General features: G+C 45.8%; 1 protein-coding gene across 12 annotated transcripts; it reads right to left on the reverse strand.

Annotated features, from left to right (window-relative positions):
• Positions 1-444: 444 nt before the first annotated feature.
• Positions 445-20,573, reverse strand: SLC17A2 (solute carrier family 17 member 2). Of its 12 annotated transcripts, none has more exons than XM_089334377.1 (14): positions 20,467-20,548; positions 19,266-19,332; positions 14,984-15,094; positions 12,930-13,141; positions 9,902-10,135; positions 9,732-9,819; positions 7,206-7,289; positions 6,835-6,921; positions 4,237-4,355; positions 3,968-4,129; positions 3,342-3,474; positions 3,110-3,257; positions 2,282-2,372; positions 456-1,123 (listed from the first exon to the last, which is right to left on the reverse strand). In XM_089334377.1, exons 3-14 carry the CDS (start codon positions 15,009-15,011, stop codon positions 989-991), a joined length of 1,521 nt encoding a protein of 506 aa, XP_089190503.1. In that variant the 5' UTR covers positions 15,012-15,094; positions 19,266-19,332; positions 20,467-20,548; the 3' UTR covers positions 456-988. The 12 variants fall into 12 exon arrangements, with proteins under 12 accessions (XP_008260700.1, XP_089190503.1, XP_008260698.3 ...); XM_008262476.5 differs by lacking the exon at positions 20,467-20,548 and adding an exon at positions 19,526-19,680; XM_008262478.5 differs by lacking the exons at positions 7,206-7,289; positions 20,467-20,548 and adding an exon at positions 19,526-19,680 and having other exon boundaries at positions 445-1,123.
• Between the last annotated feature and the right edge of the window lie 5,140 nt (positions 20,574-25,713).

The raw sequence follows: 25,713 nt of genomic DNA on the forward strand, positions 1-25,713 counted from the left end.
CATCTTTTTCTGCTTTCAAACGGGTCTTTTAGGATTGATGGTATTTTTCCGTTATTTGGGGGGAGATGTTGAACTTCTCTCCTGTGGATGCTTTCTATGCCTGTGTTCATCTGGTTATATCTTCAGTAATTTCCCTCTATGTAAATGGTCACATTACCTCTGTCCTCTGTCATCCCCACCACTGAGGCCTCTGCCCCCTCCCTTCCATTGTTGCTGTAGCCGCAATGTTCTCACTGTCCCCTCTGGCAGTGGCTGCACTCCCCACCCCACCCGGCATCCGTTTTCCTCACTGAACAAGCTTTCCAAGGCTCCCATCTCTGTCCCTGATTTCTAGTTCACTTCATGCATTTAATCTGTCCTTGGCAATTTTCTGGTCGTTAATCTTCTGGCATTTAGCTAGGATAAGTAAATATCTATTTCTCCTGATGGAAATAATTCCAATCTAGATAATTTGAAAATTTAATTTTAGCATGTGAATTTTAATAGATTTAATCACATAAATAAACATCCAGCTTTTACAATGTATAAAAAAAATAGATGTTAATTCTGTGGATTACAGCTTTAAAATTCGGTTCTGTTCTGAGCTCTGTAACATATGGCTATAAATCTCAGCGGATCTTCTGTGTCCATAACCGCCCCCATGAAGGTACTTATTAGGGATTATTTTCACACAGATGTTTATTCAACTAGTAGTTTCCAAACAGGGAAGCGCAAAGGCAATTGGGATTGACTTTTTCAATTTGTCTGGCAGTTGCCAACTTTGCCCGCAGTGTAGAAATTCTTGAAGACCCTAACAATTAGCAGCACATGAACTTCACCTCAAAACAAGAGCCCAGGCACCAGTGTATTTCAGAGGCTCCCTGGAAAATTTAACACTCAAGCAAGAGCTGAGGACTGCTGGCTCTGGTCAGGAACATGAAAACATGGCAGAAGTAAAAACTGTGAAATGGGAATGGTCAGTTCTACGTTGAAGTCGGCAACTGCATCCTCAGAGGCGGGTGAGGGTCCGCTCCTTAGCCCAGTCCTGGATTTCAGCTTGTCCAAATGTGAGGTAAAAGACCAGGCCTAACATGTTGACAGCAGCAGACAGGAAAAACACATTCCTCCAGCCAGTCTCAGAATCCTGCAGACAAGCAACAGATTACTCAAGGCCCGAGTTCCTTCCTCATTTCCAGAAATCCTCCACTTTGCAACCCTGACCACAGAGAATACAGGGAACAGTAACTAGGCAGTGGGCAGTTAACATCGCACGTCATCAGAAAAGGTATGGGAAACTGATGGAAGCAATACAATTCTAAAACATACATTGGGTTCTGAATTGGAGTGGATATTGCTTTAAATGAAAATAAATGAAATGGCACCAGTGTATTTCAGGAAATTTGCACTTCCACCTTCATGAAAATGTAGTTCTCTTTTCATTCACTTAAAATTATGTCCAAAATGGCAGCTGGAAGATCTCATGCTTATGTTCTCTCTTTTTTGTGTTGTTTTTGGCTATTGATGTCTATCACAAGAAGATGAAAACCACAACATAACAAAAGTTGTGTTAGTTCTGCCTGGGTAACTCTTCTCACTAAGCCCTGATAAATCATAGTTCACTTCCAGCATTAGAATCACAGTGCATTCCTAGTGATTTGGTCAAAAAATAAACGAGGAAACTGGATCACATAGAGATGACATAGAAAACAAAACAAAGCTTTTTTTTTTTTTTGTATAAGTGGATTTGTGTCCATCTTCCCATCCCAGCATGTTCTACTGCTTCTTCCCAGCCCACACTCCATAACCGAAGCCAACCTCAGAGCCCCCACTCTCTGCACAGTCTCCCAGCCATTGCCTTCTCATCCATGTTTTAGTCTCTCTTCAGACTGGCCTTGGGATGCTCTCTATCTCCTTTTGTGAGTTTTTTAAAATTGGAAATATTATACACAAATTTTCTATGATCTTCCTTTTCTGCCTCTTACTTGCCAGACATACCCCATTCACTCTGGCCATAACCAAGACTTTTTCATGCTTTTGTATCTCTAGGACGTTACACTTGCCCTAACAGCATATTGTCATCAATTGCACATCTGTTCATTTTGAGCAATGTGACTATTATCTCTCTTCCCCTTGGAAACCTGACCTAGCAGTGTCTCACTTAGATTCTCCCACAAATAGAAGAACTGTGTGGACATCATGCTGACTGCCCCAGCAGACCTCACAATCCTTGAGAGGGCAGTGTGTTTTTCCAGTGCCTACAGCAATATCCGCCACTTCGCAGATGTTCAAGAACGTGCCCGACCTGACTGATGAGGAATCCCGTGGCCGTGGAAGAGACGATGCCTGCGATGAGGCCGAATCCCCTGGAGATTCCCATGAGGAAACTTGCATATCTGTGGGGAGATGAGTTTATACAGAGAGCTGCCTATGGCTTCTGCAGCAACTCAGCTTCAGTGCAAGGTGGATCTAATGGCAAATGCATTGTGGGTAATGCGGTTTTCTGTTCACCTAGAGACCTGCAGGGCACTGTGTTTGCCAGCTCTGAAATCACTTGTCCCCTGAGTCAATAACAATGTCATCTCCCTGGGAGCTGAGTTCCTCTACCCCAGCGCTCAGCATGGGAGGTGTTTGCGCAACTCTGAAGCCAAACCGCTTTGATGCAAATCCTGGCCCTGCCTGTGTGTGACCAAGGGTTTCCTGCTTAACCTCTGTGCCTCAGCCTTCCCCAGGCATGAGGGGACAGCACCAGGACCTGTCTGGTGTATAGTTGGGTGGATGCCACGTATGGATATAGGACTAGTCTTTGGTTCACGGCAAAGGCCTACAAATGCAATAGCTAATATGGTCGACTCTTGGAAACTTGTCCAAAAACACTTATCTCTGGGCCTTTTTCCAGTGTACACAGTACAATCTCTGATCGGGAAGCTTGAGAAGCTTTTTATCTAAATGATTACCAGGCAAGATCAGGAACTGTTGTTCCAAAAATGCCACATTAGGTCATGGCCACATACTGACATTTCTAGTTATTTGTCATTCTGCCATCTTCCAGTGCATGTCCACATGAAAGATTTACATGACGACAACTGAGATCAAACACAACTGGAGGGGGAGCAACAAGTAACAGTCTTACCTGGGAGCAACATCTAAGGTGTTGATGATAAAACCCGAGTCACACAGGTTGCTTGTTCCAGGAATCAGTATGAGCAAAATAATAGTTGTCACATAACTGGAGGCCACGAAGGGTAGGGCCACAGCACATAGCGATGGAAGCAGGAGCCCTAGGCAACGAGGACATACTGTCAGGAGCCCTTTCAAGACCACGGAATTGGATTTGTTAACCGAACCCAGCCATCTATCCTTACCTAGGGATGAAAAGAGTTTGCGCACAGTGATTAATCTGAGAAGACTTCTGGACAGAAGGAAGTCTGCCAACTGACCGCCTAAAATTGTACAGCTTGAAGCAGCAATAAAAGGCAGGGAGGACAAAACCCCACTCTGAAGGAAGGAAATTTAGACAGAATAGTTAGGGAGGTCCACAGGGCATCAGAGTCTATCAGTTACACAGGTCAGCCATTAGCCCATCCCCAACATGCTGAGTGGTTCTGGGTAAACTAGAATCCTCTTCCATACTAGAAGAGCGTGGCCTACTGGACCTGCACCTGCATCTCACTGGTTTCCAGGGAAAGGAATATGAATTCCAAGAGAAAATGTAGAACCAGCTGGCGTGATAGTGTTGCATAATGTTTAGGAACACAGAGGCCACAGAAGTTCTACCACTTAGTGGTTGTGCAAACTCAGCAAATTGTCTCACATATGTGTCCCATTTCTATGCCTGTTAAATGGGAATCATTGCACTGCCTCTCACAGCATCCATGTGAAGGCCAAGTGGATGGTTGTATGCAAAGCTGGAACATAATAGGCAGCATTGAACAGGCGACACTTGTTGCCAGTGTCTGTGTTTTCCTAGAAGTACAAGAAGTATACTCACATCTCTGATGTTCACGTGGAGAACAGTGCTGATGTACGTTGGGAGGTATGTTATGATTATGGTGCACAACCAGAAATGGCTGAAAAACCCAGTGAAAATGGCCCAGAGTGGTAGGCATCTGACCATAGCCTTTATGGGGACAGATCGTCTAGGAGAACTGGACTGAAAGGAAATATTTAATCAGCATGCGTATTAGAACAGGTGCAGTGGAGCCTCACCTGGAAGACCCACAGTGTCCTGGAGATCTGGGCAGAAGGAGTGCACTGTACCTGGTGAGCCAGTGAAGACACGATATATTCCTTTTCCCTGGCACTTATGCAGGGGTGATGCGAGGGGTCATCATAAATCACCGTGAACCACAGGAGACAGCAGACACAGCCAATGCTACCTGGGAAGCAGGGGCAAAGTTAGTTTTTGGGGATTTGTGTTGTGTGCAAATGGAATTCCCTCTGAAAAACCTCTCTGCCCCCTCCACACCAATCAAGTCATGGTTGTTCCACCATAAGGGCATAAAATTTCCCATTTCCTTCTTTCAATCATTCTACAAGTCTTCTTTTTCCATTAGTGCTTTCCAGATACCAACTCTCAGATATGGATTTGCCTTTGTCAACTGTGGAGCCCTCTGGAGGCATGAGCTTGGACACTACATAGCTGGTCAATTACCCTGAGGTTCCGGTAACTTTAGTATTATGAGTTTTTGGCACTAACTTCTTCTGCTTTTTTTTTTTTTTTTACAAAAAAAGAGATTTATTTATTTTATTTATTTGAAAGGCAGAGTTACACAGAGAAGGAGAGATAGAGACCATCCATCTGCTGGTTCACTCCTCAAATGGCCACAAAGGCCAGGGGTGGGCCAGACTGAAGCCAGGAGCCAGGAGCCTCTTCCAGGTCTCCCACGCAGGTGCAGGGGCCCGAACAGTTGGGCCATGCTCCACTGCTTTCCCAGGCCAATAGCTGAGAGTGGGATCAGAAGCGAAGTGGCTGAGACTTGAATTGGTGTACATATTGAATGCTGGTGTTGCAGACAGAAACTTAATCTGCTATGCCACAACACTGGCCCTTAGCAACAACTTCTTAATGCACTCATTAGTGTCTTGCTTTGGAAGACTGAAATAGTTAGGACTGAAGAAGAGCTGTCCCACAAACATGAAACAACCTTCTCTCAAATGAATGTGGCAGAGAAAACACCCTAATACATTTGCAAAAGTCAATGCCATTTGCAGTTAGGCTATATGACCATATGGGTTCCCAGAATACATATATTTTGCTAATACCTGGTTAACATGTGCAAACCAGAATGACCTGGGATTAGCATCACTAACAAGCCAGCAACACATTGAACAACACCATTTAGCACTAACAACAGAACTCAATGGAAACTTCTCTCATTACTTACACCTGCCATTTGAAGAAGATTCTATGTGAAGATTCTGGGGACTAACAGTCTTCAAATCCCATCTAAATCCCATTTCTTCCTTTATCCTTTCTTTTATTTAAAGCTAAAAATCAGGCACTATCATAGCATCAAAGTGATAAAAACATTATATAATGGTTTCCTTGTTTCAAATATCTCACAGTCTAGTGGAGAGATGAAATAGGGAAATAAATAATTACACACCCACATACTTAGAGAGAGGATATCAGTAAGGGTCATGAATAGGAGATCGGCTGGATCTGATGGGGTAAGTCCAAGAAGATTTCATGGGGAAGGGGACCTGTGGGTTGATTTGTAAGAATCATCTGGTGGAGAATATGTTAAGGGCATCTTTGACAGAAACAATAATTATCACAAGATACGAAGACACACTGAAGCTGTATTCAGCCAATGTCACATCTTAACTGCACTGAGTGACCAGCCTGGGCATATCAGCGGTGATGGCAGAGACTCTGCTGGGGCTGCTGGGGGCAGGAGAGTAAGGATTCACCACTGGTTTCCCAGAAGTTGGTGCTCCCTGAGCAGACAAGCCATCTGGCTGGTGCATGGGCTTCCTGGGCCACCAGCAGGATGTTGGCTCAGGATGTTGGACTAGATTAAGAATGAACCTAGGAACCAGTACTGTGGCAAGGTGGGTGAGGTCACTGCCTGCAGTGCCGGCATCCCATATGGGTGCCAGTTGGAGACCCGGCCGCTCCACTTCTGATCCAGCTCTCTGCTGTGGCCTGTGATGGCAGTAGAAGATGGCCCAAGCCCTTGGGCCCTTGCACCTGTGTGGGAGACCCTGGGAAGCTCCTGGCTCCTAGCCACTGCAACCAATTGGGAAGTGAACCAGCGGATGGAAGATGTCTCTCCCCACCCCACCCCACCCCCCTTTCTCTCTGCATCTCCTTCTTTGTGTAGCTCTGACTTTCAAATAAATAAATAAATCTTTAAAAAAAAAAAAGAAAGAACCTGGCCAGCGCTGCGGCTCACTAGGCTAATCCTCCACCTGCGGCGCCGGCACCCCAGGTTCTAGTCCCGGTCGGGGCGCCAGATTCTGTCCTGGTTGCTCCTCTTCCAGGCCAGCTCTCTGCTATGGCCTGGGAGTGCAGTGGAGGATGGCCCAAGTGCTTGGGCCCTGCACCCCATGGGAGACCAGGAGGAAGCACCTGGCTCCTGGCTTCGGATCAGCACAGTGCACCGGCCGCAGCGGCCATTGGGGGGTGAACCAACGGGAAAGAAAGACCTTTCTCTCTGTCTCTCTCTCACTGTCCACTCTGCCTGTCAAAAAAAAAAAAAATGAACCTAATCCTCAATATTCCCTTATTCCCTGTCATCTTCCACTTGACAGAGGACACGTTCTCTCAGGCGGGCTGAATGTGGGTGATGTAAGTGTCAGCACAGATGCCCGGGAAGTGAAGATGTTCTAGTTTAAGAGGAAGTGACTCACCAAAGATGTAGAAAATAAAAGGCCAGCCCAAGGCCTGTGAGATCAGTCCCCCCACACAGAGGATGAAGAAGGACCCAAACGCTGCCCCTGAAGAGAGAAGGAGTAAAACACTTGTGAAAATCGTGAAAAAACAAGACTGAACATTGTCCCCACAGCGTGAGGGCAGACTATTAGTTCCCAGATGATGACAAAATGTCTTCCTGCTCCCAAACCTCCTCCAGTGAAGTCATGAGAAGTAATTACAATGGATAAATAAAGTGACACAGCCCTGGTTTCAACTGCTCTTCTACACCAAAGTGACCAAATCCCGTAGTTCATCATGGAAACTCTGCAGGTACAGCTCCCCCACACGGCCTTAGGAACACAGCTACCTTCTGGCATGATGCAACATGGAGTTGGAGTGGAAAAGGAAAGGCTAACAGAAAATTCTTGAGACAGATCTTGCCATTGGTTCCCTGGAGAGGAAAAAATGTGAACCAACTTCACAATCACAAGTGTAACACATGCAGATTTTGGAGTCTACATTTAAAAATATATATATTTATATGTATATTATGTAATTATATGTGTATATGTATTTCCTCACATGGCAACACAACGCACAAGCAAATATGCCCAAACACTCATACACTCAACCACACACATAGACACACACATACACACACCCCTCAAACAAAAGTTTTGGAGTTTGTATTGTAGATTAAGCTGCCTCTTGCAAAGCTGACCCATATTGAAGTGCCAGTTTGAGTCCCTGCTGCTCCTCTTCCCATCCAGCTTCCTACTAATGCCTCCAGGAAGGCAGCAGCAGATGACCCAAGTACTTCTGCCCTTGCCACACATGTGGGAGATCAAGATGGAGTTCCTGGCTCCTGGTTTTGGCTTGGCCCAGATCTAGCTTTTGGAATCATTTTGGAAGTGAACCAGTGCATGGAAGATATTCTTTCTCTCTCTCTCTCTCTCTCCTCTCTAACCACTTCCCCCTTCTCTTTCCCTCTCTTGCTATTGCACTGCCTTTCAAATAAATATTTAAATTAAAAGTTTCATGACAAGGCATTCTGGCATTTTCTATTGTAGTGTATTCATTTTTACTCTTTCTTTTTTAAACCCTGGCTTGACCCACTCCACTGTCTGTATGACCCACTAAATGTTCACAATCTGTAACTTAAAAAAAGTGATGTAGAATATAAATACAATAACAAAACTGCAATGTGCAATGGCATTGTAAATATGGATAAGTTAATAATGCCTGTAGGGTTTAGAAATTTCTGAGATGAGCTAAGCAGAAAGAATTTTGGCAAGATAAGCAGAGGCAGAGAGCTGTCCAGGAGCATGAGCTAGTGGGAGCCCAGACAAGGGGCAACAAGTGCAGATGTGTGTGGGCAGCACCCAGTGCCTGGAGTCTTGCTTGCAGATGGAAGTCGAGCAGGGAGCTAGTCAGGACCAGATGGTGAGCATCTTTCTGCCCTGAAGGTTACTATTCCTCCGTAATCACAAAGGACATCCTAAAGATTCTCACACCGGTGAGCAGAAATGCCCCATCTTTACTTTAGGAAGACAGTGGGGCATTGATACAAAGAGAAGGTTGGGGGAAACCAAGCTGGAGGAGAGAAACCAGCTAAAAGTATTTGGAAGTAGAGCGGGTGGAGACAATGGTGATGGCAGACGGCAGGAGGGCTGCTGTCAGATCGAAGTCCGGGGGATGAAGCCGGGTGCTGGAGCTGGGAGTCTGAAGATCAACAGAGCCTCATTCCTGTTCTTCAAGTGCATCTGTCAGTCCATATCAAGGTTCTCCAGAAGTTCACAGAATATGGACTTGAACGACAAGTTTATTTTATCACAAAAAATTTAAACTTGATGCATGTATGGACTCTTCAAAACGTTGATAGAACATTTGTATTATGAAAAAAAGCATGCATGGATCACCAAAATAAACTTATCTTTAAAAAAAAAAGTATTTAAGCATGTATTTGTTTGAGAAACAGAGAGAGAGAGAGTTCCTACCCACTGGGTTACTACCCAGATACTCACAACATCTGGGGTAAGGCCAGGTCAAAGCCAGGAAATGGGAACTCAATGCAGGTCTCCCTGCTGGGTAGCAGAAGCCCAACCACTAAAGCCATCACTTGCTTCCCTTCAGGAAATACATTAGCAGGAAGCTGGAACTTGAACTCAGACACTCCAATATGGGATGCAAGTGTCTTAACCACTAGGCCAAACGCCCAGTACTAAACTTACCTTTTAGTTCCACTTTTCACAAAACGTTTGAAGTATCCTCAAATTCTCAACTGGCTAGAGGAAATAGCAGTGATAAAGCTATAAATGCCTTTGAAGCCCCACACACCACGGAGAGACAGGCTAATGTGATAATTAAGCATTGTTCTGGGTCCAGACTACATGGGCTTAAATCTCAGCCCTACCACATGCTGACTGTTTACATTTGGGCAATTTTCTTAATCTCTACATTCCTTGACTCCTGTGTATAAAGTGAGAGTTCAGTGCTTATGTGATGCTTAATTAGTTCATAATTATGAAGACTGTCAGCTTTACTTTCTAGCCTCATTTCTCTCCTTACTACTCCAAGTCCTGGTAGCCTCAGTTTATAACTTCAACATCTTAGCTAAAATGGTGTCTATAGAGTTCACTCACTCTTTCTCCAGGCGTGCAATTCTGGGAGCTTCAAACTTTTTCCTACAAGGTGTTTCCTGCTGTGGGTCCTCAGGATTCTTAGAGCACCGATGAATCCTTCTCATTTGTTATGGAACTGTTGGATTTCTCATTAATACGTTTTCCTCTCTCTCTCTCTTTCTCCTGTTCCCAGCAGCTTGCCTGATTCATGGAAGGACGGGCGTGTAGGATGGGCCAGGTCACATAGCCGGGGCCCCTGTGTGCGCACTTACCTGACCCGGCAATGCTGGTGAGTTTGCTTCTTTCCAGTGGAGGTGCCCATTTTGCCCAAATTGTAAACTGACCTGTCCATGCCATTCCCTGAAAAGAAAATCATGACTTTTGAGTCTTCACAGGACCCAGGACTCTGTTTACCACTGAAAGTGAGTAAGTATCTGGATACCTGGGCCATGCCCTGGAACGTCCGAATGATGATGACCAAAATCACTCCGAAGTCAGCAGCCAGTGGTGTAAAGAGGGTGAGGAGGGATGAGATCAGCAAGCCAGCACCAAGCATCTGCTTTGCTCCAAATATTCCTGCTAAGTATCCACTTGGGATCAGGGTCAGTATTATCCCATAGTTGATGGAGCTAAAGATGATACCCTGAGTCTCTGGGCTCCATTGGTATACGGAGGCCTGGGTGGAGGGGAGGAAGGCAGGATGCAAAAGAAAAACTCTTTACTAAGACGTCCTTTTATTAAAAAAAAATCCCAATCTGTTCTATTAAAAAAGAAGAAAAAAAGATAAAAGAAAAATCCCATGTAATTATATGCCTGGTGTGCTTCTCTTAAGAGAGTAAACCAAAGGAAATGAAAGTAGATAAAGAATTGATAATTTTACTGGGATTAAACATGACAATAGGTCTGATCTGATTTCATCATCATTTAAAAAAAATCATCTATTATTTTTCACTTTATGTTTCTGTGTGGGAGCAAACTGTTGAAATACTTACTTAAGGTATGCTAGGCTGATCTTCTGTATATTAAGATAATCGAAAATGAATCTTGATGTGAATGGAGGGGGAGAGGGAGTGGGAAGGGGGGGGTTGTGGGTGGGAGGGACGGTATGGGGGGGGAAGCCATTGTAACACATGAGTCGTACTTTGGAAATTTATATTCATTAAATAAAAGATAAAAAAAAAAAGAAAGTAGATAAAGAAGATGATTTCATAGGTGGATGACAGGAAGACGTGGAAAGAGCCTTGAGGGCTGCTTCATCTGTGTAAGACTTCCTGTAGAACTGTTTGTAAACGTGGGGAGACACAGCGACTCATGGTTTAAAGAAAAAGGAAAACACAGCCGTACTCAATCCTTACCAAAATCAGTCCCTAATTAAGAAGCAAAATTAATTTTGGGGATTATGGTCTGCCCTTACAAAAGAGTAATATCTCATTTTTCTTCTGATGCAACTTAATAAGTAATTTTTAGTGGTTTTCTAGCTATATGGCATCATGCTATAAGTAGACAGCAAAAGAATATAAAATAAGAGATATTTTATCATTTATAGTAGCTATAAAAATACAACATATATGACTGATGATTTGAGGATGAATATATAAGTGAAACAGGGACTTCAAGAAAATATAAGTATAATTTGGGAAGGTCCCAGGAAGGAAGCAGCACTCAACTATCCTTTGAAAAATGACTATGATTTACATGAAGAGAAAAGGGTCTGATTTTGTGACACAGCAGGTTAAACCACTGGCTGGGACAAGGGGAATCCCATATGAGCTCCCATCCAAGTACTGGCTGCTCCACTTCTGATTTTGCTCCCTGCTAATAGACCTGGGAAAACTTTGAAAGATGGCCCAAGTTCTTGGGTTCCTGCTACCCATGTGGGAGACCTGGATGGAGTTCCAGACTCCTGGCCTCCAGTTGGCCCAGTCCCAGCTACTGTGGCCATTGAGGAGTGAACCAGCAGATGGAATGGAAGAATCTCTCTCTCTCTCTGTCTCTCTCTCTCTCTGTCTCTCCTTCTTGTTATGTAAATTTGTCTTTCAAATAAGAACAAATCTTTCTAAAAAGTAAAATAAGAAAAAAGAAACTTCATTCTCACTGAAAAAATCAGAGTGCGCTTACAGCATTTAGAATGATATGAAATAACCAGAAACTAGCAGGGACCCTGGCCTGCTTAGAAAAAAGCTTTGCTTGCATCACTGATGATGGCAGGTAGGAGGGTACTGAGGTAGGCCCCGAGTCTGCGACTGGGAGGTGGGGTGCAGACACAGCATATTTAGTAACTAGCATGTGTCCAGAGTTCCTGAGCACAGGCATGTCAAAGTGTAGAAGTGATGACAGAAGGATGATTGGTGGTCAGGAGGGCATTATAGAGAAGCTGGGCCTAATGTAATAAAATAAGATGATGTTAGAAGTGTAGAGTAATGGGGCTGGCACTGTGGCGAGACAGGTTAAATCATGGTCTGCAGAGCTGGCATCACAACTGGGAGCTGGTTTAAGTCCCCACTACTCCACTTCCAATCCACTCTCCTGTTAATGTGCCTGGGGAAGCAGCAGAGGACGGCCCAAGTGCTTGGGTCCCTGCGCCCATGTGGGAGACCAGGATGAAGCTCTTGGCTCCTGGCTCTTGGTTCCTGGCTCCTGGCTTCTGCCTGGCCCAGCCCGAGTTCTTGCAGCCATTTGGGGAGTGAAGCAGTAGATGGAAGACCTCTCTCTCTCTGTCTCTCCTTTTGAACTCTCTCTGTAACTCTACTTTCAAGTAAATAAATAAGTCTGTAAAAAATATAGTTGTGACAGATAGTTTAAGGGATAATTTTTAAATTAGGGTATGATCATAATTTTCATACAAATATAAAGTGAATGTGTGACAAAGATTTTATTCAACTCTTTGTTTAGTGAGGGATTCAGTAAGATGCTACAGCACCAAAGGAGAATTTGAAGAATCGCACATACAGAGCTGAAACAGATTTTAAACCAATAGCAAAGTGGCTTATTCTACGAGGGGGTGTACAGGTGGTGAGTGGATGAGCGGTTCAGTTGATTTTCCATAAGAAAGAAGTAATTTGCAAAGCAATCTATAAGAATAATTTGTACTTCTACACATTATATAGAATTTACAGAGTTGTAAGTAAGTCAAAAACAAGGAACGGTGCAGAAAATTGGATAGAACTGGGTAATCCAGAAGGATGGGCCTAGACATAATTTGTTTTCTAGTGGACAGTAACTAACTTCTCAGTGTTCCATTTTAGAATTTTCATATTTTACCCACCTTATAATCCTAAAATCTCAATGAAAGACGACTATTATTGTAGAGGTAGATGGTGTTTCAGAGCAAGATAATTCCAGTTCTTTTTACCTTTTCATTGAAAGCTCATAAGTCTATACTCTACAGAGTAAAGATCCAAGACTTTCTTTCAAATTGTTTTTTTTTTTTTTCCCTTTCAACAAAGAATCTTATGCTCCATCACACTCACCCTTGTATTCAATTCCTTGATGGGCTTGCTGGGGTTGCTGAGGGTGTCAGCAAGAGGGTCTTCGAAGGAAGCATTGGACGGACTGGCCCGCTGGGTGCTGTTCACCATGGCGATGATCGCGATGCTCAGACTCACTCGCTGGGTTATCATGGTGAAGTTGGAGAAGTGCATGATGAGAGCCAGCCCGTAGCGTAAGGAACAGAAGTCTGGACCTGGACAACACAGACGTGTGTGACGAGCAGCCTCGAGGAGACCCTCTTCCTCCACTTCTCCCCCCACTTCACCTAACACCAGGCCGTCTCACTGTCTGTCTCTCGCCCGAGACAAGAGGACTCCAACCCTTCCTTTGCAAAGGTCCTTGGTTAGCTTCAAGACAATCTTCAACCTCACAGTTGAGAAAAGCAGACATGGACTTCTCTCAGAGGTGTGGGAAGCAGATAGCAAATAGAGGAAAAACCCAAATGCAAGGGCCTCATGTCATGTTGCTCAAAAAGAAAGGGCTCAGGAAGACGGTGACAGAAGCCGTCACAAAGTCCACCTCTGGGCTGCAAGGCGGTGCTGCAGCCCTTCTGTTATTCTCATTCACCTACCACAAAGTGGGAACATCTACACACAGAGTGCACCTCTGGACCAAGTGAGCTGCACACCCAGTGTTCTGTTTTAAACCATCTGACTGGAAGTGACCACTTCCATGAACACCCTAAAGTAATGTCCATTGGGATATTTTGCTGGGTGCCACTAGCCCCTGCCTTCACATATGTTCCACTTAAAAACAAAACAAAACAAAACAAAACAAACAAAACAAAACAAAACAAAACAAAAATGGGCTGCTATTGTGGCATAGTAAGTTAAGCCACTGCCAGGGATGCCTACATCCTGTTTGAGACCCAGCTGCTCCATTTCTGATCTAGCTTCCTGCTAATGGACCTGGGAAAGCAATGGAGGAAGGCCCAAGACAAATAAAGCTTCTGGCTGTTGGTTTTGGCCTAACCTAGCCCTGACTGGGTGGCCATTTGGGGAGTGAACTGGAAGATGGAAAAATTCTCTCTCTTCTCTCTATAACACTGTCTTGCAAATAAATAAATAAGTCTTTTAAAAAACTGATATGTAGAACAACCTTTACTAAATATGTAGATGAAATAGTGCTGGAGGAATATTCAATATGTTGCAAAGGTAACTCTTTAAAAAAAACTGAAATATTGAAAGGATTCCCATGTGAATTACAGATTAAGATTTTTATGCCTATTTGGAGAACAGAAATTAAAGGAAAATAAAGGGAGAAAATGCAAACAAATGGATAAAAAATTAATAGGAGATATTTGTTAAGATTTATTCTATTTTTTGAAAGGCAGAGTGTCAGAGATAAAGGGAGAGACAGAGAGATCTTCCATTCACTGGTTCACTCCCTGTATGGTGGAAATGGACTGGACCAAGCCAGGATGAAGCCAGGAGTCTAAAACTCCATTTAGATCTCCCACACAGGTGGCAGGGGCCCAAGTGCTTGGGCTATCTTCTGCTGCATTCCCAGGCACATTAGCAGGGAGCTGGACCAGAAGTGAAGCAGTGGAGCTCCTGTTGGCATGGCAGGTGGCAGCTTAACCTGCTCGGCCACAATGTCAACCCCAGTGGAAGAAATTTTTAATGGCCAAATAAGTTGAGGGGTAGGACTAGTGGTCTGCAGAATTGTTTCCCTATTACTGTAGGTCTCCAAGTCCAGGAAAAGCAGCCAGTCCCTTGGCAAGGACATTAGAACAGGGATTTGTGTGTAGGTTGGGGATTTGCTTAAAATTACTTCCAAGACTCATTCCTGTCCATAGACTCCAGGATTTAGTGATTCTTTCGCTTCAGTTCTGATAGACAACTTGATGGGGGCATCCTAAGGAAAATGCAAGCACTCACAGTTTGGGACTGGAATACGAGTTGACATCAGGCTCCGGAGGACAGCGAGTGGCACGGTGGAACAGGGAGCAGAAGAGAGCAGGGATGTGTGAGGAACACCAGAAATGAGCACCTGCTGTTTGGTAAGGAACCTGCAAACAAGCGTGGTGGTTTACCTTTCCTGCTGGGAGACTTCTCGTCCATTTAGCTGCTCCGGGAAATGGGACCACACTTTGCGGTGGAGTTCCCCTCTTCCCTGAATCTGTCTTACCACGGCAGGCTTTTATCTACGGGAAAAGCAAAATGCACAACAGGCCACACAGTTAGCTCCTGCTAATCGTGCCTCCTCTTGGCACTGGTAAAGCTTTGACCCACCGCAGCCAAATGATTCACATTTTACCACGCATGCCTGCTACAATTTCTGAAACTAGATCACTTTTTTCTTAAGATTTCATTTACTTATTTGAGGGGTACAGTTACAGACAGAAAGAAGCAGAAACAGAGAGAAAGGTCTTCCATCTGTTGGTTCACTCCCCAAATGGCCGCAATGGCTGGAGCTGAGCCGATCTGAAGCCAGGAGCCAGGAGCTTCATCTGGGTCTCCCATGCAGGTGCAGGGGCCCAAGCACTTGAGCCATCTTCCACTGCTTTCCCAGGCCACAAGCTGGAAGCTGGTTTGGAAGAGGAGCCATATAGGATGCTGGTGCCTCAGGCGGAGGCTTAGCCCACCATGCCACAGTGTTGGCCCTGACAACTAGGGTTGTATAAGGAAATCTGGCCATGAGTCACACAGCTCTGTGACTTACAGCTAGTCACTTAAATTCCCTAACTACCTGTTTCCTTACCTGTTCAATATTGACATGGCTCCTTTCTGAGTGATGCTTTAAGAATTAAAACTGTGGCCAGTGCTGTGGTGCAGAGGGTTAGTCCATGGCCTGCAGTGCTGGCATCCCATATGGGCACCCGTTCAAGTCCTGGCTGCTCCACTTCCAATCCAGCTCCCTGCTAATGTGCCTGGGAAAGCAGTGGAAGATGGCTCAAGTGCTTGGGCCCCTGCACTGCATGGAAGACACAGAAGAAGCTCCTGGCTCTTGGCTTCAGATTGACCTAGCTCCAGCTGTTGTGGCCATTTGGTGGAGTGAATCAGTGGATGGAAGACCTTTCATTCTGCCTCTCCCTCTCTCTGTCTGTAACTCTACCTCTCAAGTACATAACTAATCTTTAAAAAATATATTCATAATCCATGACCTTAGGATAAGGATCATAAGGAAAATACAAAGAGATTTGTCCCAGAATATACTTTGTAGTTTTAGTTATGACAATGCTGAAGACAAATGAACCTAACAATAAGGGTTTGGCAAAATGAGTTTGATGGACTGTATTAAAATAGTGTTTTCAAAGATACCGAATCACTTTAGAGAAATGCTTGCACTCAAGTGCAAAGCAAGATGTATTGCACACATCCACAAACACAGGAGAAGCAGATTCACACAGCGCCAGCAGAGGCAATGTCTGGGTTATGGACAGGGCAGTCATTTTATTCTTTATCATTGCCATACCTGGAAGACACAGAGCATATTTAGAAGAGAAATCATTAGGCTTCATCAGGGTGGCTAGGATGGTTTTCTGTTTGCCCAGAATTGCCCTGTTTGCTCTAGAATTCTGAGAATAAGGTCTTCTCATCTAAGTTTTGCAATTTTCTCTTTTGAATGCAATGGGCCTAAATGGAGGCCCAATTGCTGTAGGAAGGCGTCAGAACCAGGGCAGATGTCAGCTGTCACTCTGCCGTGGAAGCCCTGCTTCAGGGCCGGTTAACATCTGGACAGCACTGGACTCGGTGCTCTGCACTTAGACCCTAGCTGGAAGCACCTGGGTCCAGCCTCAGAGTTTGGACCATTTTCTATTTGATTGTCCTTGTTATGTAAGATCCATCATTTGCCGGACACCTTTTTAACTGTACATGCAGCTGCAAGGATTCATACTCCACCTCTCCAGTGAATCTTCAAAACACTGATCTCTAGAGCAGAGAGGGGCTCGGAGGCCCTCTGGCCCAGCTGTTCATTTTACTGATGAGAGAATGGGGTGCAGGGGTCATGGACAGCTGCCCCAGGCCTCCCAGCACTCGGGGCCAGCACCAGGTCGCCAAGCTTCCATTGCACTGCTTTTTCCACCTGCAAACACTGCTTCCCTTCATTGTCATAGCATTTTAAGACAAGCTTAGCCTCATCTGGGGTTATTCTGCATCTGAATTTATACCATTTTAAATCAAGCTGTAATCATTATTCCAGAAGGAAACGATTAATGAGAACAGCTTCAAGCTTTGGACATTAAACAGAAACAGCTGCTTTCTCTTGCTCTCTATCTTAGTGGAATTCTATCACAAACCTGTGTCTCCAGTTATCCTCTCCACTCTCCAGTGCTGTCTGAGGTACAGAGAGGAAAAGCCCAACTTAGCTTTGATGATTTCAAATACTACCTTGACCTTTGTTTCAAAAGCTAATTTCACTTGTTAGTTTCCCTGTATCCTTTGTATGAGAGAAATACAGAACTCAGTCTAACACTCCAAATTATTCTAAACTGGGGTATTTCTGTGACATGGTAGTGGAAACTGTCTTTCTAAAATAGTCACAAAAGCATATGAAAGTCTGAGGTCTGAGCAATGATGTCATTAATAGGCACTTAGAGATGGCCAGTTAATTCTTAGCCTAGAGGCTGGTGCTGCGGAGTAGCAGATTCAGCCTCTGCTTATGGCGCCGGCATCCCCTGTAGCTGCCAGTTTGAGTCCCCGCTACTCCACTTCCAATCCAGCTCTCAGCTAATGAGCCTGGGAAGGCAGGAGAAGATGGCCCAAGTGCTTAGGACCCTGCACCTTCATTGAAGACGCAGAAGAAGCTCCTGGCTCCTGGCTTCAGACTGGCCCAGCCCCAGCCATTGCGGCCATTTGGGGAATGAACCAGTGGATGGAAGACCTCTCTCTGTCTCTCCTTCTGTCTGTAACTCTGCCTTTCAAATAAATAAATCATAAAAAAAATCCTTAGCTTAATTGTAAAAAATTAAGACCATATAACTATCTAGTGACACGTCTAGAAAAACAATGAATCTTAGCATCGAAGTTGTAAGAAGACAGAGAAAAACTGAGTTGAGATTAAGCTAAAGGAAAATGTTATATTTGAAAAATAATTTTATAATAAAGTATAGTTTGTATCTGGGACAAAATTAATAACATAGACATTATGATTTATGCATAAACTAAAGAGTAGATTTCTTTCCCTATTCTTCTTAGCCTAGAACTCATTATTTTGTTATAATGATCTTCTTATGCCCTGAGATATCCCCTAAAGTCCAGCCCCTAAAATCTTGCATCATCTCTGTTAGCCCAGTCTCCTAGTTTACTCAGAGTAAATGTTACACATAGTTCAAGGAGCATGAACCTGCTGTTCAGAGGGTATTCAGGAACTGATTTCTGCTCTGCCGTTCCCAGCCTACGTAAACCAGAGCAAGTTTCACAAACTCCGGGAGCGTTAATTGTTTTACACAGGGCTGCTTGGAGTAAAAACAAAATGCGAGAGCTGTCATGTAAAATAGTACTGATATTAACAACAGCAGTAGTAATAAATAGTCACAATGTTGGGGCCCCAGCCCTCTCAGCTCCATGTGCAAAAGCAGATTTCAGCAAGTAGAATATATTGCTATAACATTGCCTTTGATCGCTGTTAAATTAGTTTTAAGCTTTTCTATTTAAAAGTGGGTTCTTCTAGCCTGGAATCCACAAGAAGGGCAGGGAGAAGACGCTTCTTGATACAAATGTGAGAAAACAAGGGAAGAAGAAATTCTTCCTCTAAAATTGTTAGTAAAACTGGGGTCTGTATCATCACCTCCTTACCTTTTTTAGGGATTAGTGGTATTAAGTTAAATAGGTTATCCCAGCACACATTTGTTTCATGCTGTCAATTCACTTACAAATTTAATCATGAAAAAAAAAGTGCATTGAGCACAGACAGTAGGCAATTCTAGGAAATAGGATTTCAGCAGCGCCCAGGTGCTGTGGGAGCCCTGCCCATGGGGGTACCCAGCTGGCCAGGAGCTGTGCGGGAGGGCCTACCCCTCCCAGCCAGGCTGTGTCTTCCGAGCCAAGGTGAGCCCAGCTGTGTTTGGAATAGACTGGGAGATGCACCTTTGCTGAACCTTTCTCCTCCAGTTACCCCTCATAGCACTAATAGGTGTTACTCATAATCTCTGGGCACCTGTTTCTAGCTAGACACCAAGGACAAAAACCAGGTGTTCCTTCCAAGCATACAAATTCTCTGGCCTTCAGTCATGGCCTCCCTTTCATGAGAAGCAATTGTAAGCACAGCAAGCTGCAAACACTCTCTAGTCACACCGCCAGAGCCCTATCGCGTTGGTTTGGAGCCTCGGCAAAGCCAGTCCGAATCATCGAGGCATCACAGTGAATACTCACGGTGTCCTTGAAAAATGACCATCGTCCGCAGTGTCCATTAGTGTCCCTCCGGGCCTCACTGCAGCATCTGGATGGAATCAGTTCCATTTTGAGAAAAATCTCTCCTTGGTGTTGTAAGCAGAGACCAAGCCCAGGTGGAGCTCCCTGGACTGCTGTTAACGTTTTCCCTCCAACTCCCCTTAACAGGCATTCCCTCCATCCAGTGGGTGGCTGATAGGTCAATAATTAGCATCCTGCCCGAGAAGAAGAAAAGCACTTACCTTCACCATTAAACCAGTATTTCGATCCCTAGATTATAGCGCTAACTTGAAGGAGGAGAGAGTTTCTGTCCCCTCTTCCCTTTCAAATCATTCCGCAGTGTTTCACAGGGATAAATAATGGGGCACGCGGCAGGCAGACTGCACCAGGTTTGGCCTCTACATTCTCGGAGCAGACAGCCTACCTTGCTTGGCTGTTTAATATTTAACTTCATTTTCAAGTTCTCACTGATGGAGTGAGCGCTTCAAAAGATGTCACTGTGTTTCCCTGCTTCAGCTGTGTATACAATCATTCAGTCAGTGAAAGGAAGGTGGGAGAAAGAGCAGGGCTTCTGAGTTAGAGAGACAGGGCTGAGCCCACCTTCATGTCCACGTGTTTTCCGTGACCTTGGGCCTCCCTGAATGGTTTCTGCATTAGTAAAGCAAGGTTTTTAACACTCAACTCACGGGGTTATTGGACGAATGAAATAAATGCATACGCTCGCTGGTACAGCTCCTCAGTCACTGAGATACCCCATTATTTTAGGGGGTCAGTGAAGTCAGATAGAACTTCCTTAAGCATTTGGTGCCCACGGCCAACTAAATGTGACCTTGGCGACTTTGATAACTTCCTGTGAAGTCACCCTCTGCCCTTTCTTCCTGCTTCTTATCTCTGTTCTTCCAAACCCGGCCTCTGCCTGACTCCTGACGCTCGGATTTGGGTCCTATTTATGATTCTTAATTGTTGGACCGTAGCTGCTACTGGGTTTTCCTAGTGCGGCGGTCAACCCTTGCCATACGAGGCTGCAGCCTGCCCTCGCTGCTACCGCCTTTCGGCTTCGTTAGCTGAGTTCCGAAAGCGCCTGCGGCAGCCAGTACTACAGCCACGGCCCCATCAGTTTTCTACAGTCGCTGTAAGAGTCTCACACACTTGGCGGCGGACAACAACCTGTGTCCCTACTTACTGTGGAGGTCAAAAACCGAAATCGGGTCTCCCGGGCCCCAATTCCAGGTGTTGGCAGGTGGTGCTCCCTCTAGCGGCTTGACGGGAAGATTCCTCTTTTTATCTCCCAGTTGGCAGTGGCCACCTGTGTTCCTCCCTCGTTCCTTCATCTTCAAAGCCAGCGGCATAAGGTCTTCAGCTGCTTCTTTCACTCTATTCTCCTACTTTCCTCTTGGAAGGACCTCTGTCATTACCCGGAGACCACCTCCCAAACAAGGATAATCTTCACGTCTCAAAAACCTGAACTAACCACACACTAATCTCTGTTGTGCAAAGCAGGCTCCAGGGATAAGAATGTGGAACTCAAAAAAAAAAAAAAAAAAAAAAAAAAAGTGGAACTCTTCCGCAGTATTTGGCCCATCATGTCTACTTTGGGCTTTGGGGGCATAGAGAGGTAATAGGGAGAATTGAAATAGTTCTTTTTTTTTTTGACAGGCAGAGTGGACAGTGAGAGAGAGAGAGAGACAGAGAGAAAGGTCTTCCTTTGCCGTTGGTTCACCCTCCAATGGCCGCTGATCTGAAGGCAGGAGCCAGGTGCTTCTCCTGGTCTCCCATGGGGTGCAGGGCCCAAGCACTTGGGCCATCCTCCACTGCACTCCCTGGCCACAGCAGAGAGCTGGCCTGGAAGAGAGGCAACGGGGACGGAATCCGGCGCCCCGACCGGGACTAGAACCCCCTGTGCCAGCGCCATAGGTGGATGATTAGCCTAGTGAGCTGCGGTGCTGGCCTCCTTTTCTTTACTTAAGCATTCTAGTTACTGATTGACTGTAACATTCTCACGTGCCTGATCAGCCAAGAGAAATAGTTAAGAAGACCATAAACGAGAACTTTGCTGTTGAATCTGCCTAGAAGGTGTGACATTTTCTGATATGAATCAAGGCACTGCATATGCCTGCAACAGCCCTGGTAGAATTGGAGCCCTGGATAGGAGTGAATATAGTGGGGAAAGAGCGAAAGCAGCTTAACGACAGAGAGAGAGTCAGCGTGCATCCTTCAAGCTGCATGTTCCGTTCAAGTGGTGATTCTACAGTCAGGTTGTGCAAGCTCTCTGAAGGAATCTTGCGTATACCCACAGTTCTCCAAACAGCACCTGGCCTACAACACGTGCTATGGGCTGAATGTGTTCCCCTCAAAGTCACGTGTTGACGTATTAAGCCTCAAGGTGATGACATGGGGAGATGGGGACTTTAGGGGGTGACTGGGGGTTGGGGGAGTGTCGCTCCCCCTCTTCGTGGAGGAACGACACAGGACCCTGCGCTGTTCTTTTGTCTGCTCGGCCCTCCCCGGGTTTGCTGCTGGTTCTTCCCGGGTTGGCTACTATCCCTTCCACCTCCGTGGAAGGGCAGTTCCCCCTGGCCACATTCCCCACTTCCGCAGGGGAGCGGCACACCGCCGGCCGGGTCTCTCGGGGGCTGCACGGGTTCCCTTAGATGTTCCCCATAGATGTTCCTGGTGCATGCCGTCTCTCTCCTCCTTTATAGTCCTCCTCCGCCAATCCCAACTCGGCTGAGTACGCTGCTCTCCAATCAGGAGCAAGTCCTACAGTTAATTGGTTGAACTGGAGGCAGCTGTGCGGAAGCTGTTTACTTCTCTCCCAGCGCCATATTGTGGGAGAGCAGATGCATAGAATAAGTCCTAATTCGAGTAACTTAGTCTAGTCCGGATTGCTCCCCACAGATCCCCCTTTCTTTTTATTTTTTGGCGTTGATACGCGCCTGTCTTCGGTGTCCCACGGCACACACTCTGCTCTACTTGCTAGCGTTGCCACAGGCTCTTACAAGTCCTATCAATCAGGAAAACCGAATCCGGGTCCTCTCTTCGCCATTGTGAGGAGGTTTTTAGGCGCTGATGCGTGCCTGTGTTCGGTGCCCTGCAGCGCATGCTCTACTCTGCTAGAACTGCCTGCAGGTGTTTACAAAACCTATCAGGCAAACCGAATCCAAGCCTTCTCATTGCCGTATTGTGGGGGAGACTTATTAGTGTTGGTTCGTGCCTATCTTCGGTGACCTGCAGCTCATACTCTGGTCGAGCTTTGCTGGCGCTTACCGCCTTAAATCAGGCAGACCGAATCCAAGCTTAATATTGTTGTATTGTGGGGAAGCCTTACTGATGTTAATTCGTGCCTGTCTTCGGTGACCTGTGGCGCATAAGCTGCTAGCTGCCCGCAGGTGCTCATCGCCTCACTTGATTAGGCAGACCGAATCCAAGCCTTCTAATTGGCATGTTGAGGGGAGGCCTTATTTTTCTCTATTTCTCTATCTCCGGGCATTCCTACCTCTCCCATTTCACTTCTATCTTCCAGCATTCCCATTTCTCTTTTACTTCACTTCCAAACTTCTGTTTCTCTTATCCCTGCGGCTTTCCGGCACCTCGCCCCGCCGGCAGGTTCCCGGCTCTGCGCCGCTTCAGCCCGCGCGCCTCTCTCATCTGCGCAGCTTCCCGGCTTTGCGCGGCTCGGCTTTGCGCGCTCCGCGGTCTCCACGCTTAACCCTTTCGCGTCTGAACCACGGCCTACGCCAGCGTTCCCTATCTATTCACGCCCCGTGCTCTCTCTGCACGCGGCGGCTTCCGCGAGTAACACAGCGTAGCTTGCGTCTCCGCCACTAGGATTCAATCTAAGTTCCCCGGGCTAGCCTGGCGAATTCAACCCAGCGTACGTCTCCGCCCCACGATTTGGCTTCCCGTCCTTTGCTCCCCGGGCTAATCAGACGGATCCCAATCTGGCTTGCGTCTCAGCTTCTGGTTTTAACTTTTCGCCCCCTATTCCCGGGCTAACTTGAGAACCCCAAAGTGGCTTTCGTCTCCGCCTCGGCCTGCCCCCCGCGGCTTCAATTTCCCTAACATTTTTCTCTACCCGGTATGTTTCCCCAAACTTTCCTCCAACGATATTCCTCCCTCATTTCTCCTGGCCTCTCCCCACAGTCTGCATCCGAGTCTGTTTGTTCTAGCTTTCACTTTCGCTTTCGACCTTAGAGATTTCTCCCAGCTTCCCCCCGTAGTCCGTATCCGAGTCTATGCCTAGGCTTTCAATAGCTTCTTCCGGCACCTAGGCTCTTTGCTAGTCTCTCTCTCCGGTATTTTCCTGCTTCTTCCCTCCTAGGTTTCCTATCCGAGTCACGGCACCATTATGTCGCTCCCCCTCTTCGTGGAGGAACGACACTAAACCCTGCCTAGGCTTCATATCCGAGTCACGGCACCATTATGTCGCTCCCCCTCTTCGTGGAGGAACGACACAGGACCCTGCGCTGTTCTTTTGTCTGCTCGGCCCTCCCCGGGTTTGCTGCTGGTTCTTCCCGGGTTGGCTACTATCCCTTCCACCTCCGTGGAAGGGCAGTTCCCCCTGGCCACATTCCCCACTTCCGCAGGGGAGCGGCACACCGCCGGCCGGGTCTCTCGGGGGCTGCACGGGTTCCCTTAGATGTTCCCCATAGATGTTCCTGGTGCATGCCGTCTCTCTCCTCCTTTATAGTCCTCCTCCGCCAATCCCAACTCGGCTGAGTACGCTGCTCTCCAATCAGGAGCAAGTCCTACAGTTAATTGGTTGAACTGGAGGCAGCTGTGCGGAAGCTGTTTACTTCTCTCCCAGCGCCATATTGTGGGAGAGCAGATGCATAGAATAAGTCCTAATTCGAGTAACTTAGTCTAGTCCGGATTGCTCCCCACAGGGGAGGAATTCTCATGAATGAGATTCGTGTCCTTATAAAAGAGGCCCACAGGAAGTTCTCAGTTCCTCTGCCAGGTGAGGACACATGAGAAGATGGCGTCTGTGAACCAGTGACTCTCACCAGACCCTGTATTTGAGAGTGCCTTGAACTTCCCAGCCTCCAGACAATCACAAATACATTGCTGTTGCTAATGAGCCACCCAGTTTATGGTATTTCGTCACAGCAGCCCAAACAACCACGACAGCTTATGCTCAATAAACATTAGCTTACTGAGTGAGTGAATTCTTGAGTTACACTTACAAGTAAGAATCAAGATTGCCATAGCTGGGCCAAACTCCTTACCCTCTATTATAAGAGTGTTGTTAAATCAACTTGGTGAGCTACACCCTTAAGGCACTGAAGGAAGTTATACCTGTAACAGTCATCAACCTCAAGAGTAATGTAACAGAAAAGTTCATGGTCCTGAAAAATATAGGACTTTCTGACCTGAAATTAACAGATAATCCCAATCAGAGACGTCAGAGATGTTCACTTCTGCATTGTTTTTTTTTTTTTTTTTTTTTTTTTTTTTTGCGAATTTGCTATGTTCCAGAAACGGCACTGGCTACTGAAAGTATCAATTTGTTTAATACTTGGTCCATTACTCCAAAGTCCAGAGTTCACCAGTGGAGACTGTTCACAGAGAAGGACAACTAGGATGTAGGGTGATAGGCACAGCAGGACAAACCTGCACAGGTCACCCAGGAAGAACAAAGAAGGGCCCCTGCCAACACAGGGGACACCCAGGGCACAGGGCGCTGTGGTCAATGTTCATGGATGAGATGTATGGGTCAGTGAGACGGGGAAGGACCGTCCAGAGAGAGCAAAGTCGCAGAGGCTTGATGTGGGAAATCAGAATTAGCCAACATGACAGGATTACAGTACAAAGACATAAGGGCAATTTGATGTGCTGACTGGAAACATGACAAATTTATCAAAAGTTCGTATTTTCTAAATAGTAGAAATAACTATAAACAGAAATGTAACCAAGTTTTTAATGTTCTCCAGCAATTGTTTTTTTTTTTATTTTGGTGATTATTTTAATAAGAAGAGTGACTCGGAGGCGGGTGCTGTGGTGTAGAGGACAGAGCCGCTGGCTGTGGTGCCCATATCCAATTTTGGCACTGGTTTGGTCCTGGCTGCTCCACTTCCTATCCAGCTCCCTGCCGATGCACTTGGGAAAGCAGCAGAGGATGGCCCATCACATTGAGGCTCTCTCTCTCTCTCTCTCTCTCTCTTTCTCTCTGCCTCTGCTTTTGCCTCTCTGCAACTCTTGTCTTAAAATAAACAAAATGGTAAAAAAAAAAAAGTGTGACTCAGAAAATGTAGAATTTTATTAAAGGACATAAAGCATTATCTGGCTAACTGGAATCATATAATGTATTCTTGGATGGGAAAACTTGCTACAAAAACATGTGGCGCAGTGGATAAAGCTATTCCCTGGGGTGCCAGCTTCCCATATGTGTGTGGGTTCAAGTACCAGCTGTTCCACTTCTGATCCAGCT

This window comes from Oryctolagus cuniculus, chromosome 5, assembly GCF_051225735.1.
Source record: "Oryctolagus cuniculus isolate XC-2025 breed Fujian yellow rabbit chromosome 5, ASM5122573v1, whole genome shotgun sequence".
NCBI classification, from domain to species: Eukaryota; Metazoa; Chordata; class Mammalia; order Lagomorpha; family Leporidae; genus Oryctolagus; species Oryctolagus cuniculus.